The sequence below is a fragment of the Gopherus flavomarginatus genome, chromosome 18 (genome assembly GCF_025201925.1).
Source record: "Gopherus flavomarginatus isolate rGopFla2 chromosome 18, rGopFla2.mat.asm, whole genome shotgun sequence".
In the NCBI taxonomy this organism is placed as follows: Eukaryota; Metazoa; Chordata; order Testudines; family Testudinidae; genus Gopherus; species Gopherus flavomarginatus.
The window spans coordinates 2,974,132-2,987,103 of NC_066634.1; the positions used below are offsets into that span (position 1 = coordinate 2,974,132).

General features: G+C 53.6%; 1 protein-coding gene across 1 annotated transcript; it reads left to right on the plus strand.

Annotated features, from left to right (window-relative positions):
* The first annotated feature begins 11,815 nt into the window (after positions 1-11,815).
* LOC127036888 (olfactory receptor 1361-like) lies at positions 11,816-12,772 on the plus strand. Its single transcript, XM_050928158.1, has one exon. The coding sequence runs from the start codon at positions 11,816-11,818 to the stop codon at positions 12,770-12,772; it is 957 nt and encodes a 318-aa protein (XP_050784115.1).
* The last annotated feature ends 200 nt before the right edge of the window (positions 12,773-12,972 follow it).

A 12,972-nucleotide genomic window follows, 5' to 3' on the forward strand; every position in this document is an offset into this window, starting at 1 on the left:
CCGACACTCCTGCCCTATGTCACTGGGAGGGGCCACGGATCCAGATGCCTCCACCCCATATCACCCGGGAGGCCATGGATCTAGGTACCCCGCTACCCCCCTGGGTAGTTGTCTTAGTGCTTGGCTACACTCAGGACATAGTGTACAAAATCCTTGTAATTGGATTATTTAAACCAGATTAATCTCTATAGAGAGCCCCTGGTTTGGAACTAAAGCGGCTTTAATTCTGTTCAGCGTAATTCAGTTAATTAATGGAATTAAGCTAAACCACATTAAATCAGAATTAAAATGCCTCTTCTCAACTGAATTAAGGCCCCTTTCATTCTGAATGGGAGGGTCCAGAAGGGGGAATATAATGCGGTTTACCTAATCCACTTTCAATCCACTATCTCAACTGGAATTGTGTACTGTGTGTCCCCCAAAACATAGGTCTATCTACATCTGGTGCCGCCAACAGCGACCCAAGATTGCAACGTCAACGAGCAATCCCAAAATCGATCGGACCGAAGGCTGTGTGCTGTTATGGCTCAGGTGAACGAATTAGTCTGGTATATCAGGAGAATGCAGGGAGACCCAACGTCTTTCACTGCTGTGCTTGTCTTCTGAACGGAGAGTCATAGAATTATAGAATCTCAGGGTTGGAAGGGATCTCAGGAGGTCATCTAGTCCAACCCCCTACTCAAAGCAGGACCAACCCCAACTAAATCATCCCAGCCAGGGCTTTGTCAAGCCAGCCCTTAAAAACCGCTACGGATGGAGATTCCCCCACCTCCCTAGGGAACCCATTCCAGTGCTTCACCACCCTCCTCATGAAAAATGTTTCCTAATATCCAACCTAGACCTCCCCCACTGCAACTTGAGACCATCGCTCCCTGTTCTGTCACCTGGCACCACTGAGAACAGTCTAGATCCATCCTCTCTGGAAACCCCCTTTCAGGTAGCTGAAGGCTGCTACCAAATCCCCCCTCACTCTTCTCTTCTGCAGACTAAACAGGCCCAGTTCCCTCAGCCTCCCCTCGTAAATCATGTGCCCCAGCCCCCTAATCATTTTCATTGCCCTGTGCTGGACTCTCTCCAATTTGTCCACATCTCTCTGACAGTGTGACGCTCAGAACTGGACACAGTCCTGCTCCACTGAGGCCTGTGAATTGCAAACTTTCATAAAAGATCTCGCTTGGTAGATTTTGACAGTACAATCACATTGTATACAATCAGTTGGTTTAACTGCTTATATTGCGGGGTGTGACGGGGTTGGGACTCACCACCGTGGTTCCTCCCACTGGTCGCTCCGGGAATTAGCTCAGTCCAGTGGAACACCCTCTCCCGGTGGTGTCCCGTCCGTCGTCTGTTCCTTGCTGGTGTCTGGACCTGTGTTGCTCCCCGTTCGGCAGCATCCTCTTCAGGCCACTGCCCTCTGGCAGTGCCCCCTAGTCCATCCTCACCCCCTTCAAGGGTCAGGGGGAGCAACAGTCCTTGCACAACCTCCAGAGTCTAGCCCCTTGTCTCAAGGGCCAGTTGCAGTATTTTTTCAGCCACCCTACTACATGGCCAGGTGCAGTACAAGGGGGGATCCAGGCCACCCGCTACTCTGGGTCCCAACCCAGGGACCCTTTAGTGACAGCCTCCCTGCCCGCCTTCTCTCCTCTTCGGCCCCTTTGCACCGGCTAGGCCCTTCCTTCAGGGCCTGCAGCCTGGCAGGTAGTGGCTGGATTTCCCTTCTGCTCCCCCGAGCCCGCCCAGCACTTCGCCATCCCAGGTGCTGGTTTCCTTGCTCAGGAGACAGACTTTCCCCTCTGAAGGTCCCAGAGAGACTCCCTGCTGCAGGTCTGGGCAGCCTTTATATAGGGCCAAGCTGAACCCTGATTGGCTGTCTACAATCTCAGCCCTCATTGGCTCTCAGTAAGCCCTTTCCTGATTGGCTGAGGGCCTGCGAAGCTGCTCTGGTCTACTCTAGCCCCCTCTCACATGGGGTGGGGGCCACAGCCCCACCACACGGGGGGTTCAACCTCTTGCTGGTCTGGGAGACCCAGCTCCTATGTAGACATAACCTAAGAGTCTCACTTAGCCAGACAAGACATATATTCTGCAACATGGCTCTGAGCCTGGAACCAGAGAGACAAGCAATGCCGGAAACAGTCCGATGCTGGTACAAGTTGGCCAGGTCTCGGAGCAGCCATATAAGAACAGCCAAACTGGGTCACACCAATGGTCCGTCCAGTCCTGTATCCTGACTTCAGACAGTGGCCAGTGCCAGATGCTTCAGGGGAATGAACAGAGCAGTGCAATTATTGCGAGATCTGTCCATGTTGTCCATTCCCAGCTTCCGGTCATCGGACATTTTGGGACACCCAGAGCATAAGCTTACATACCTGACCATCTTGGCTAATCACCATTGATAGCTCTACTCTCCAGGAACATATCTCATTCTTTTTGTAACCCACTTCTACTTTTGGCCTTCACAACATCCCCTGGCAAGGAGTTCCACAGGTTGATGGTGCGTTGTATGAAGAAATACTTCCTTTAGTTTGTTTTAAACCCACTGCCTGTTAATTTCATTGGGTGACCCCAGTTTTTGTGTTATGGGAAAGGGTAAATAACACTTCCTGATTGACTTTCTCCTCCCCATTCATGATTTTCTAGGCCTCTATCATCTTCCCCTCTCAATCATCTCTTTTCCAAGCTGAACAGTCCTCCTCTGCTGAATCTCACCACATCAAGAGCATGTTTTCAGAGAACTGGCCACGGTGCCTGAAAACACGTGCCAGGCCTACGATTCTCTAGTGGTCAGGTTGGAAATAAAAAATCAGCAGCAGAGATAGAAGTGGAGTTGTCTTTCCTTGCACGTTTCATGTGCATTTGTCTTACATTTCCAATGCTTAAGTGCTTTGCCTTCTCTCCATAAAAGGTAAGCGGGATTTTTAATGGAGTGTTTGCCATGGGGTTAGGCAGGCTGATGGCTCTGATACCAAATCCTGAACTGTGTTTAACACCATTCAATGTGGGACAGTGACAGGGTCACATCTCTGGGCCTGTTATTCCATGGAAATTAATCCACCATTGGGGATCTAGAACTTGGGGCTTGAGGGACCTGGAACCTTGTCAGGGACCTAGAACCTGGAACATGTATCTTCCACAAAAGATTAAAAGGAATTTTAACAGGGTCACATCTCTGGGCCCGTTTATTCCATGGAAAGTAATCCAGCATTGAGGATCTAGAACATGGGACATGAGGGACCTAGAACCTTGAGCTCTGGAGCTGAGGACAGGTTAGGAAATGCACAATGACTGAGGAGGGGAACCACACGTGGAGCTGGTGCTGTAAGTACCAGTTCAAGGAGGGCTGGGATGGGTGTGTCTCTCCAGCTCAAAATGTATACTTACCTGGAGGAGGCAGCAGCATTGAGATCTGGCCTAAAGCCCAGAATGGACCCTGATGTGAATGAGGATTCAGAAACTTAGGCTCCTGGCATCTTCTGCCAACCTCAGAGGTTTGGAAGCTTCTGAATTGATGCTGGGAGCCCACTGGGGGAACATCCTGGGGCAGAGGCGGGTGGGCTGGCAGTGCCGGGGTCGCTGGGAAGTGGGTGGGAGAGGACTCCAGCCCCTCCTGGGACCTCATTAAGGCCTCCCCAGCAGGGGAACAAGGGGCTCCCAAGTAACCAATCAGGACCTGTCTGCCTGGCTTTGGGAGGGGCTGGAAGGGAGTGAAATACCCCTAACAGCCACCCAGCTGGCTCTTTCCTCCTCTGCAGGGTGACAGACAAACCCAGCTGGGATCCAGGCCCCAGTGATCCCCCCCCCCCGCAAAACTCCCCCTGCCCCGAGAATACTGGCTGAGCCCCCCATGCAGCGGAGAATCTGAGATCAGGTAAGTGGAGGGTTGCGGGTGGGGGCCTTCAGATCAGCACAGAGGGTTCATCTCCCAGCATCAGTTGTGAGTCACTCCACTATGACATTGACTCCCGGCCTTCCCCCATTCTAACCACCAGACCCCTCTGCCTCTCCCAGAGCCGGGCAGAGAACCCAGGAGTCCTGGCTCCCAGCCCGCCCTGTGCTGTAACCACCAGCCCCCACTCCCCTCCCAGAGCTGGGGAGAGAACCATAAGAACATAAGAACGGCCGTACTGGGTCATACCAAAAGTCCATCCAGCCCAGTGTCCTGTCTACCGACAGTGGCCAATGCCAGGTGCTCCAGAGGGAGTGAACCTAACAGGTAACGATCAAGTGATCTCTCTCCTGCCATCCATCTCCATCCTCTGATAAACAGAGGCTGGGGACACCGTTCCTTACCCAACCTGGCTAATAGCCATTAATGGACTTAACCTCTGTGAATTTACCCAGTTCTCTTTTAAATGCTGTTATAGTCCAGCCTTCACAACCTCCTCAGGCAGGGAGCTTCACAGGCTGCCTGTGCGCTGCATGAAGAACTTCCTTTTATGTTTTAAATCTGCTGCCCATTCATTTCATTTGGTGGCCCCTTGTTCTTGTATTCTGGGAACAAGTAAATAACTTTTCCTTATCCACTTTCTTCACATCACTCATGATTTTATAGACCTGTCATATCCCCCCTTCGTCTCCTCTTTTCCAAGCTGAACAGTCCCAGCCTCTTTCATCTCTCCTCATATGGGACCTTCTCCAAACCCCAAATCATTTTAGTTGCCCTTCTCTGAACCTTTTCTAGTGCCAGTAGATCTTTTATGAGATGAGGAGACCACATCTGTACACAGTATTCGAGATGTGGGTGTGCCATGGATTTCCATAAGAGCAATAAGATATTCTCCGTCTTATTCTCTATCCCCTTTTCAATGATTCCTAACATCCTGTTTGCTTTTTTGACCATCTCTGCACACTGCGTGGACGTCTTCCGAGAACTGTCCATGATGACTCCAAGATCTTTTTCCTGATTAGTTGTAGCTAAATTAGCCCCCATCATGTTGTATGTATAGTTGGGGTTATTTTTTCCAAGGTGCATTACTTTACATTGATCCACATTAAATTTCACGTGCCATTTTGTTGCCCAGTCGCTTAGTTTTGTGAGCCCAGGAGTCCTGGCTCCCAGCCCCTGCGCCCCCCTCTAACCACTAGACCCCACTCCCCTCCCAGAGCCAGGGAGAGAACTCAGGAGTCCTGGCTCCCAGCCCCCCCTGCTCTCACCACTAGACCCCACTCCTCCCCCCGACCCCAAGAACCCGGGACAGGTTGCCAGAGTCCAACACTGGGGTACTCCTGGCATTTTCCAAACCTCAGCTCAGCTGCTAACCTGACCCCCATTGACAGCCCCACACCCTGGCCAGCCTGAGCCCCCTGTCCCCAGGCCGGAACCCCAGCAATGAGCCAGCCCCTCACATGGGACTCACTCTGCCTTCAGGGTCAGCCCCGCGGCCTCCCTGCCTCTGAGACTGAGCTCCCAGGCTCCAGGCCTCCTGCTCCACCCCAGCAGCTCCCCTGGTAGAGCTGGGTACCCCCCTTCAGGGATGCAGGCACCCCAGGATTGGCAGCAACCCCTCCCCCCTAGCTGCCTTTTCCGACCAGAGCCTGGTTCGCTGGCCCCTTGGCATGCAGCCTCGGGGGCAGCATGGCTCAAAGAGAGGCAAGGAGGTTAAAGCCCCAGTCGGCCATGCCACAGCATCCCCCAGCCGCATGCTGGTAGCCCCGTGTCTCTTGGTCCTCGTCGTCCATCTCAGCCTCTGCCCAGCCCTTTCTCCTTATCCCCTCCGCGGACTGCCTTACCGACCCACTGGTTTGGCGCTAGACAGCCAGGCAGCAGCCCCCGCTCCTGGCTCCCGCACCAAAACCTTCCCTCCCTTCGTCCCCGGCCAGCAATGCAACACATAGAGGGAAACTGAAGCAGCATCCCAACGCTATTACAGACCGTTCCCACCGTGTCACAACCCTGTGGACAGCCCGTGGGGAGGGCACAGCCCCGGGAGGTGATTCAAACCCCTCCTGCGGCCTGAGCGGAGACCCCGGCTCGGGATCGACAGCCGAGGAGGATTGGAAAACAGGCCATCAGCATCCCAGCCAAGGGCCCTGATCCCTGTCTCTCTCTGTCCTTCCGCATGACTCCAGGGAGCAGCTCCTGGCTGAGAATCCGGAGACCAACTGGCCCCAAGCCATAAGAACGGCCATAGTGGGTCAGAGCAAAGGTCCGTCCAGCCCAGGGTCCCATCTATTGACAATGGCCAACGCTGGGTGCCCCAGAGGGAATGAACAGAACAGGGAATCGTCAAGTGTCCATCCCCTGTTGCCCATTCCCAGCTTCTGGCAAACAGAGGCTAGTGACACCATCCTTGTCCATCCCAGCTAAGAGCAATAGATGGACCTATCCTCCATGAACTGATTTAGTTCTTTTTTGAACCCTGTTATGGTCTTGGTCTTCACAACATCCTCCGGCGAGGAGTTCCTCGGGTTGACTGTGCGTTGTGGGAAGAAATACTTCCTCGTGTTTGTGTTAAACCTGGTGCCTGTTCATTTCATGTGGTGTCCCCTAGTTCTTATGCTCTGAGAAGGCGTAAATAACACATCCTGATTTACTTTCTCCGCACAAGCCATGATTTTATAGACCTCCATCCTATCCTCCCTTAGTCGTCTCTTTTCCAAGCTGAACAGTCCCAGTCTGATTAATCTTTCCTCATACGGAAGCCATCCCAGACCCCTGATCATTTTTGTTGCCCTTTTCTGAACCTTTTCCAATTCCAATCTAGCTTTTTGGAGACGGGGCGACCACATCTGCATGCAGTATTCCCGGTGTGTATGTACCATGGATTTATATAGAGGCAATAGGATATTTTCTGTCTTATTATCTCTCCCTTTCCTAATGACTCCCAATGCTCTGTTCACTTTTTTGGCTGCCGCTGCACATTGAATGGATGATTTCACAGAACTCTCCACAGCGACGCCAAGATCTTTCCCGAGTGGTAACAGCTAATCCAGACCCCATCATTGTGTACGTAGAATTGGGATTCTGTTCTCCGAGGTGCATCACTTTGCATTTATCAACGTTGAATTTCTTCTGCCATTTTCTTGCCCAGTTTGGTGAGATCCCTTTGTCGCTCTTTGCAGGCTGCCTGGGACTTAACTATCTGGAGCAGTTTTGTGTCATCTGCACATTTTGCCACCGCCCTGTTCATCCCTTTTTCCAGATCGTTTATGAGGATGTTGAATAGTGCTGGTCCCAGTACAGGCCCCTGGGAGAGAGAGAGAGTGTCTCCTTTAGCAGATTTCCAGGTTCATCTGGGCCAGAGAATGTCCCCCACAATCACCCCGAGAAAAACAGCCCAGCTCGGCCAGTGGTGGAGAACCCACCACGCCCCGGGGGAAATTCTCCCAAGGGCTCATGCTGCTCACTGCTAACGATTGATGCCTTACGTCCTATCTGAACTTGTCCAGATGTAACTTCCAGGCCCTTGGATCGGGCTCCGCCTTCACTATGAAATCGCTGTTCCCCACGTCGGTACTTACAGAAGGGATCCAGTCACCTCTTCGCCTTCTCTTTCTTCAGCTCAATAGCTGGGGCTGCTGGTGTTTCTCGTGCTCAGTCTGGTTTCTAGCCCTTTAAATCATTCTCGTGGCTCTTCTCCAACCCCTCCCCAACTGATCAACGTCCTTCTTGAAAGGTGGCCAGCGGAAACAGATGCAGGATCCCAGCAGCGGTTGCACCAGGGCCAAAGCCAGAGGTCAAATCCCCTCTCTGCTCCAACTCACAATTCCCCTGGTTATACCTCCCAGGATGGCATAGCTCGTCCGGTCCCAGCATTGCACTGTGTTCTCCCATTTGGCTGATTGTCCTCCATGACTCTCAAATCTTTTCCTGCATCCCTGGGCTGAGATCCACCGCTGGCAACACGCCCACACAACAACGATTCCTGTTGACAATCACATTTTGAGATCTATCAGTTAGCCAGTTTTTAAACGCATTGAATGGGAGGTGATGGGGGGAAGGTGTTCATTTCATATCCTTCTAGGGTTTTTTAATCATGGGACCCAGTCAAAGGCCTCACAGACGTCTAAGTCTCGGACATCAGCGCCGTCCCTTGAGCAACCGGACTTGGAATCTCATCTCCAGACAATTCCAAGTTAGTGTGACAGGGAATCAGCCTGAAGCCAACCATCGGTTCCCCATGGCTCCAACCAGCTGAGCCAACCCCACGTCAGCCCCCTCAGGCTTGGGGAGCCAGGACCCAGACCCCAGCCCTGGACACTGAGTCATCAGAGATGTGCCCCCCCTGCCCGGTCACATAGTTAAGCTAGTGCTGCCACCCAGTGGCCATCCCCCTAAGTGCATCCCCAGGGGTGGGGGGGATCCAGTAGTAGGGGGAGGGCTGGGAGCCAGGACTCCGGGGTTCTCTTCCCGGCTCTGGGAGGGGAGTGGGGTATAGAGGTTGGAGCAGGGCGGTCTGGGAGCCAGGACTCCTGGGTTCTCTCCCCAGCTCTGGGAGGGAGTGGGGTCTAGTGGTTAAAGCAGGGTGGGCTGGAAGCCAGGACTCCTGGGTTCTCTCCCCAGCTCTGGGAGGGAGTAGGGTCTAGTGGTTAGAGCAGGGTGGGCTGGGAGCCAGGACTCCTGGGTTCTCTCCCCAGCTCTGTCACTGACCTGCTGTGTGACCTAAGCAAACCCACTTCTGCTCTTTGTGCCTCTTTCCCCCCCACCCCACCCAATGTCAAATTGGATTGTCAGTGCTTTGAAGGAGGAACTGTCTCTCTCTCTGTGTCTGGGCAGCACCTGGTGCAATGGGGCCCTGATCTCACTTTCTATCACTCACTGGAGGGATGGAGTATTTAGATGGAGAGATGGTTTGGTTGTAGATCAGCGGATGAATGTGGGGGGATGGATTCCTAAATTCCTGGATTCCATGACCAGAAGGGACCATTGTGCTCGCCTAGTCTGCCCCCTGTATAGCCCAGGCCAGAGCCTGTCCCCACCATAATTCCCAGGGCAGAGCTTTCAGAAAAACATGCCACCTTGATTTCTAAATGGCCAGTGATGGCGAAGCTACTGTGACCCTTGGGAAATTATTCCCAGGGAAAGTTTCCCTCACTGTTCAAAATTCAGGATTTGTTTCCACTCTCTGTTTGTCCAGCTTCCACTTCCAGCCCACATTCCTCTGCTGGCCTGATGAGCCCATTCGTAAATATTTGCTCCCCTACAGTGGTACTTCTAGCCTGGGATCAAGTCACTCCTTCACCTTCTTTGCTGCACTTAGTAGACCGAGCTGCTGGCCCCTGTCACGTCAGCATCTTGGTGGCTTTTCCCTGAGCCCTCTCCGGTTTATCAAGATCCTTCTTGAACTGTGGGCATCAGAACCGGCTACAGGATCCCCAGCATCGGTCGCACCAGAGCCAAATCAAGAAGTCAAATCACCTCTCGGCACCTACTCAGAATTCCCCTGTTTACATAGGCACCGGCTTTTTCTAGGACCGGGGGGTGCTCAACTCCCGGCTCCAACCCAGGCCCTGCCCCCACCCCATCCCTTCCGTCAAGCTCCCACCCCTGCCCTCTCTTCCCACCCAGTTCCAGCCCCTTCCTCCAGCCCCATCCCACTCCTCCACCTCCCTCCTAGAGCCTCCTGCATGCTGCGAAACAGCTGATTGCTGTAGGGAGGGAGAGGGAGGCACAGATCTGCAGGACAGCAGGCTGGCAGGAGGTGCTGCTGGGGGGAAGGGGGGAACTGACTGCCAGTAGGTGCTAAGCACCCACTAATTTTTTTCCGTGGGTGCTCCAGCCCTGGCGCACCCACGGCGTCGCCGGCGCCTATGCCTGTTCATCCATCCCAGGATTGCATTAGCTTTTTTGACCACAGAGTCACTCAGAGCTTGTGCGTCCAGCTGATTATCCACCCCCCACACCCGAATTCTCTTTCCGATTGCTGCTTCCCAGGAGAGCGACAGCCGACGTTGTTCCCAAATGGATCCATTTACATCTCGCCATATTTAACCCCCTCTTCTTTGCATGCCCCCAGCGTACCAAGTGATCTAGAGAGCTCCATCTCAGTAACCTGTCCTGCTTCTTGTTAATCCTTTCCCCAACACTGTGTCACCTTCTGCCTTCATCCAGGAGGATTTGCTTTCCTCCAGCTCACTGATAGAGACGTTAACTCACCTCGGGACAAGGCACAGTCCCTGCAGCATCCCACTGGAAAGCCAGTCGCCCGGCGAGGATTCCCCATTGACAGATAAATTGTCAGATCTATCAGTTAGCCAGTTACAAGCCATTAAATGCAGGCAGGGCCGGCTCCAGCTGTTTTGCCTCCCCAAGCGGCGAAGAAAGAAAAAAAAAAAGATCAAGCCACTATCTGTGGCACTTCAGTGGCGGCTCTACCGCGCCACTTCGTTCTTCGACGGCACGGCGGCAGCAGCTCTACCACGCTGCTTCGTTCTTCAGCAGCAATTCGGATACCACTCCTTCCCTCCGAGAGGGACTGAGGGACCCGCCGCCGAATTGCTGCCGAAGACCCGGATGTGCCGTCCCTTCCCCTTGGCCACCCCAAGCAGCTGCTTCCTGCGCTGGTGCCGGGAGCAGGCCCTGAGTGGAGGCTGAGTAAGTTAATTTTATATCCTCCTAGTTTTTTAATCTAAACGTCACGCGGTACCAGGTCAAACACCTCACAGAGATCTAAATCGATGATATCACACTACTGCCTTTAGCAAGCAAACTTGTAATGTCATCAAAAAAGATAATGCGTTAGTTTGACAAGCTCTGTTCCTCAGAAACCGTCGTTGACTGGCATCTGCTCCATTACCCTCCGTTAATTCTTTATTAATCGAGTCCAGTATCGGTTGTTGAACTATCCTGCCCTGGATCAATGTCCAACTTACAGGCCTACAATTACCCAGGTCGTCCTATTTGCCTTTTTCACAAATTGGCACAACACTGTCTTTCTTCCAGGCCTCTGGAATTTCCCAAACATGCCAAGACTTGTTAAATATCAGCATGAATGGTTCAGCGAACTCCTCAGCTGGCTCTTTTAAAACTCTTGGATGGAAGTTATCTGGACCTGCTGATTTAGAAATGTCTACATTTAATGGACGGCTGGATGGGACGATTAGTGGATGGATGGATGGATAGTGTGAACAGTGGATGGGTGAATAGATAGATTGATGGATGGACAGGGTGATCCATGGATGGATGAATCGATGAAGTGATTAGTGGATAGATGGATGGATTGATGGATAGATGGATGGGTAGGGTGAAGAGTGGATGGATGGGTGGGTGGGTGGGTGGGTGGATGGGTGGATGGATGGATGAACAGATGGGTAGTGTGAAGAGTGGATGGGTGAATAGATGGATCGATGGATGGATGGGTAGGGTGAAGAGAGGATGGATGGATGGGGTAATTAGTGGATGGAGGGATTTGTGTATAGATTAGTGGATTGATGGATGGATGGATGGCTGTCTGGCAATGGATGGATGGATGGATGGATGGGTGTCTGGCGATGGATGGATGGATGGAGTGTCTGGCGATGGATGGATGGATGGATGGATGGATGGATGGATGGGTGTCTGGCAATGGATGGATGGATGGATGGAGTGTCTGGCGATGGATGGATGGATGGATGGGGTGTCTGGCGATGGATGGATGGATGGATGGGTGTCTGGCAATGGATGGATGGATGGATGGATGGAGTGTCTGGCGATGGATGGATGGATGGGGTGTCTGGCGATGGATGGATGGATGGATGGGGTGTCTGGCAATGGATGGATGGATGGATGGATGGATGGATGAACAGATGGGTGGCTGGCTAGACAAATGGGTGGGTCTCCTTTCATCCAACACCCAAACTCTCAGCTGTATCCCCATCTCTTTCCCTGCTCAGGCCCATGGACAGCACCAACAGCAGCATCCACCCCGACTTCCTCCTGCTGGGGTTTTCCAGCCACCCCGGCCAGGAGCACTTGCTCTTCTCCCTCTTCCTCTGCATGTACCTTCTCAACCTGCTGGGCAACCTACTGATCCTGCTGCTGACCCGCTCCGACCCCCGCCTGCGCGGCTCCCCCATGTATTTCTTCCTCAGCCACCTCTCGCTGGTGGATGTCTGCTTCACCTCCACCATCATGCCCAAGATGCTAGCCAACCTGCGTGCCAGGCGCCAGGGCATCCCGTACATCGGGTGCCTGGTGCAAATGTATCTCTTTGTGGCCTTTGCCATCACTGAGAACTTCCTGCTGGGCGTCATGGCCTTGGACCGCTACCTGGCTATCTGCCGGCCCTTGCGCTATGCCGTCCTCATGAGCCCTCTGCGGCGCCAGGCACTGGTGGGCTCTTCCTGGCTGCTGGCCCATCTCCACTCCCTGCTGCACACCCTGCTGATGTCCCGGCTCTCCTTCTGCGGCCGCACCCGCCTCCCGCATTTCTTCTGCGATTTCCAGCCCTTGCTGGCCTTGGCCTGCTCCCGGAAGCGGCTCAACGAGCTACTCAGCTTCTTGGAGGGGGGTGTCCTCGTCATCGGGCCCTTCCTGCTCATCGTCCTCTCCTACGCCCGCATCCTCTGGGACGTGCTCCGGGTGCCCGAGAGGCGCAGGAAGGCCTTCCAGACCTGCGGTGCCCACCTGGCTGTGGTGGGGCTCTTCTATGGCACTGCCATCAGCGTCTACTTCCGGCCCCTCGCCAGCTACTCTGGGGACAGGGACAAGCTGGCCACAGTCATGTACACCGTGGTCACCCCCACACTCAACCCCTTCATCTACAGTTTGCGCAACCAGGACATAAAGGCTGCCCTGCGCCAGAGTCTAGGCAGGCTAAGGGGGGCGTGGCGGGGCTGGGCTCAGGAGAGGTAGGGCCGAAGGGCAAGTGGGGAGGGCTAGGGCCGGGATAGGGGAGGAGGCAGGTCTCTTTGGGGAATGAAGGGGTGTGTCCCTGTGGGGAATGAAGAGGCGTGTCCCTGTGGGTTGTTGGGAATTCACTCCAGGTTTACTCTGTGCTTACTCAGAGGTCCTTGAGAATTCACTCCAGGTTTACTCTGTGCTTACTCAGAGGT

Coding starts and splice junctions, on each gene's coding strand:
- LOC127036888 (XM_050928158.1), top strand. CDS start 11,816: ATGGACAGCACCAACAGCAGCATCCACCCCGACTTCCTCCTGCTGGGG.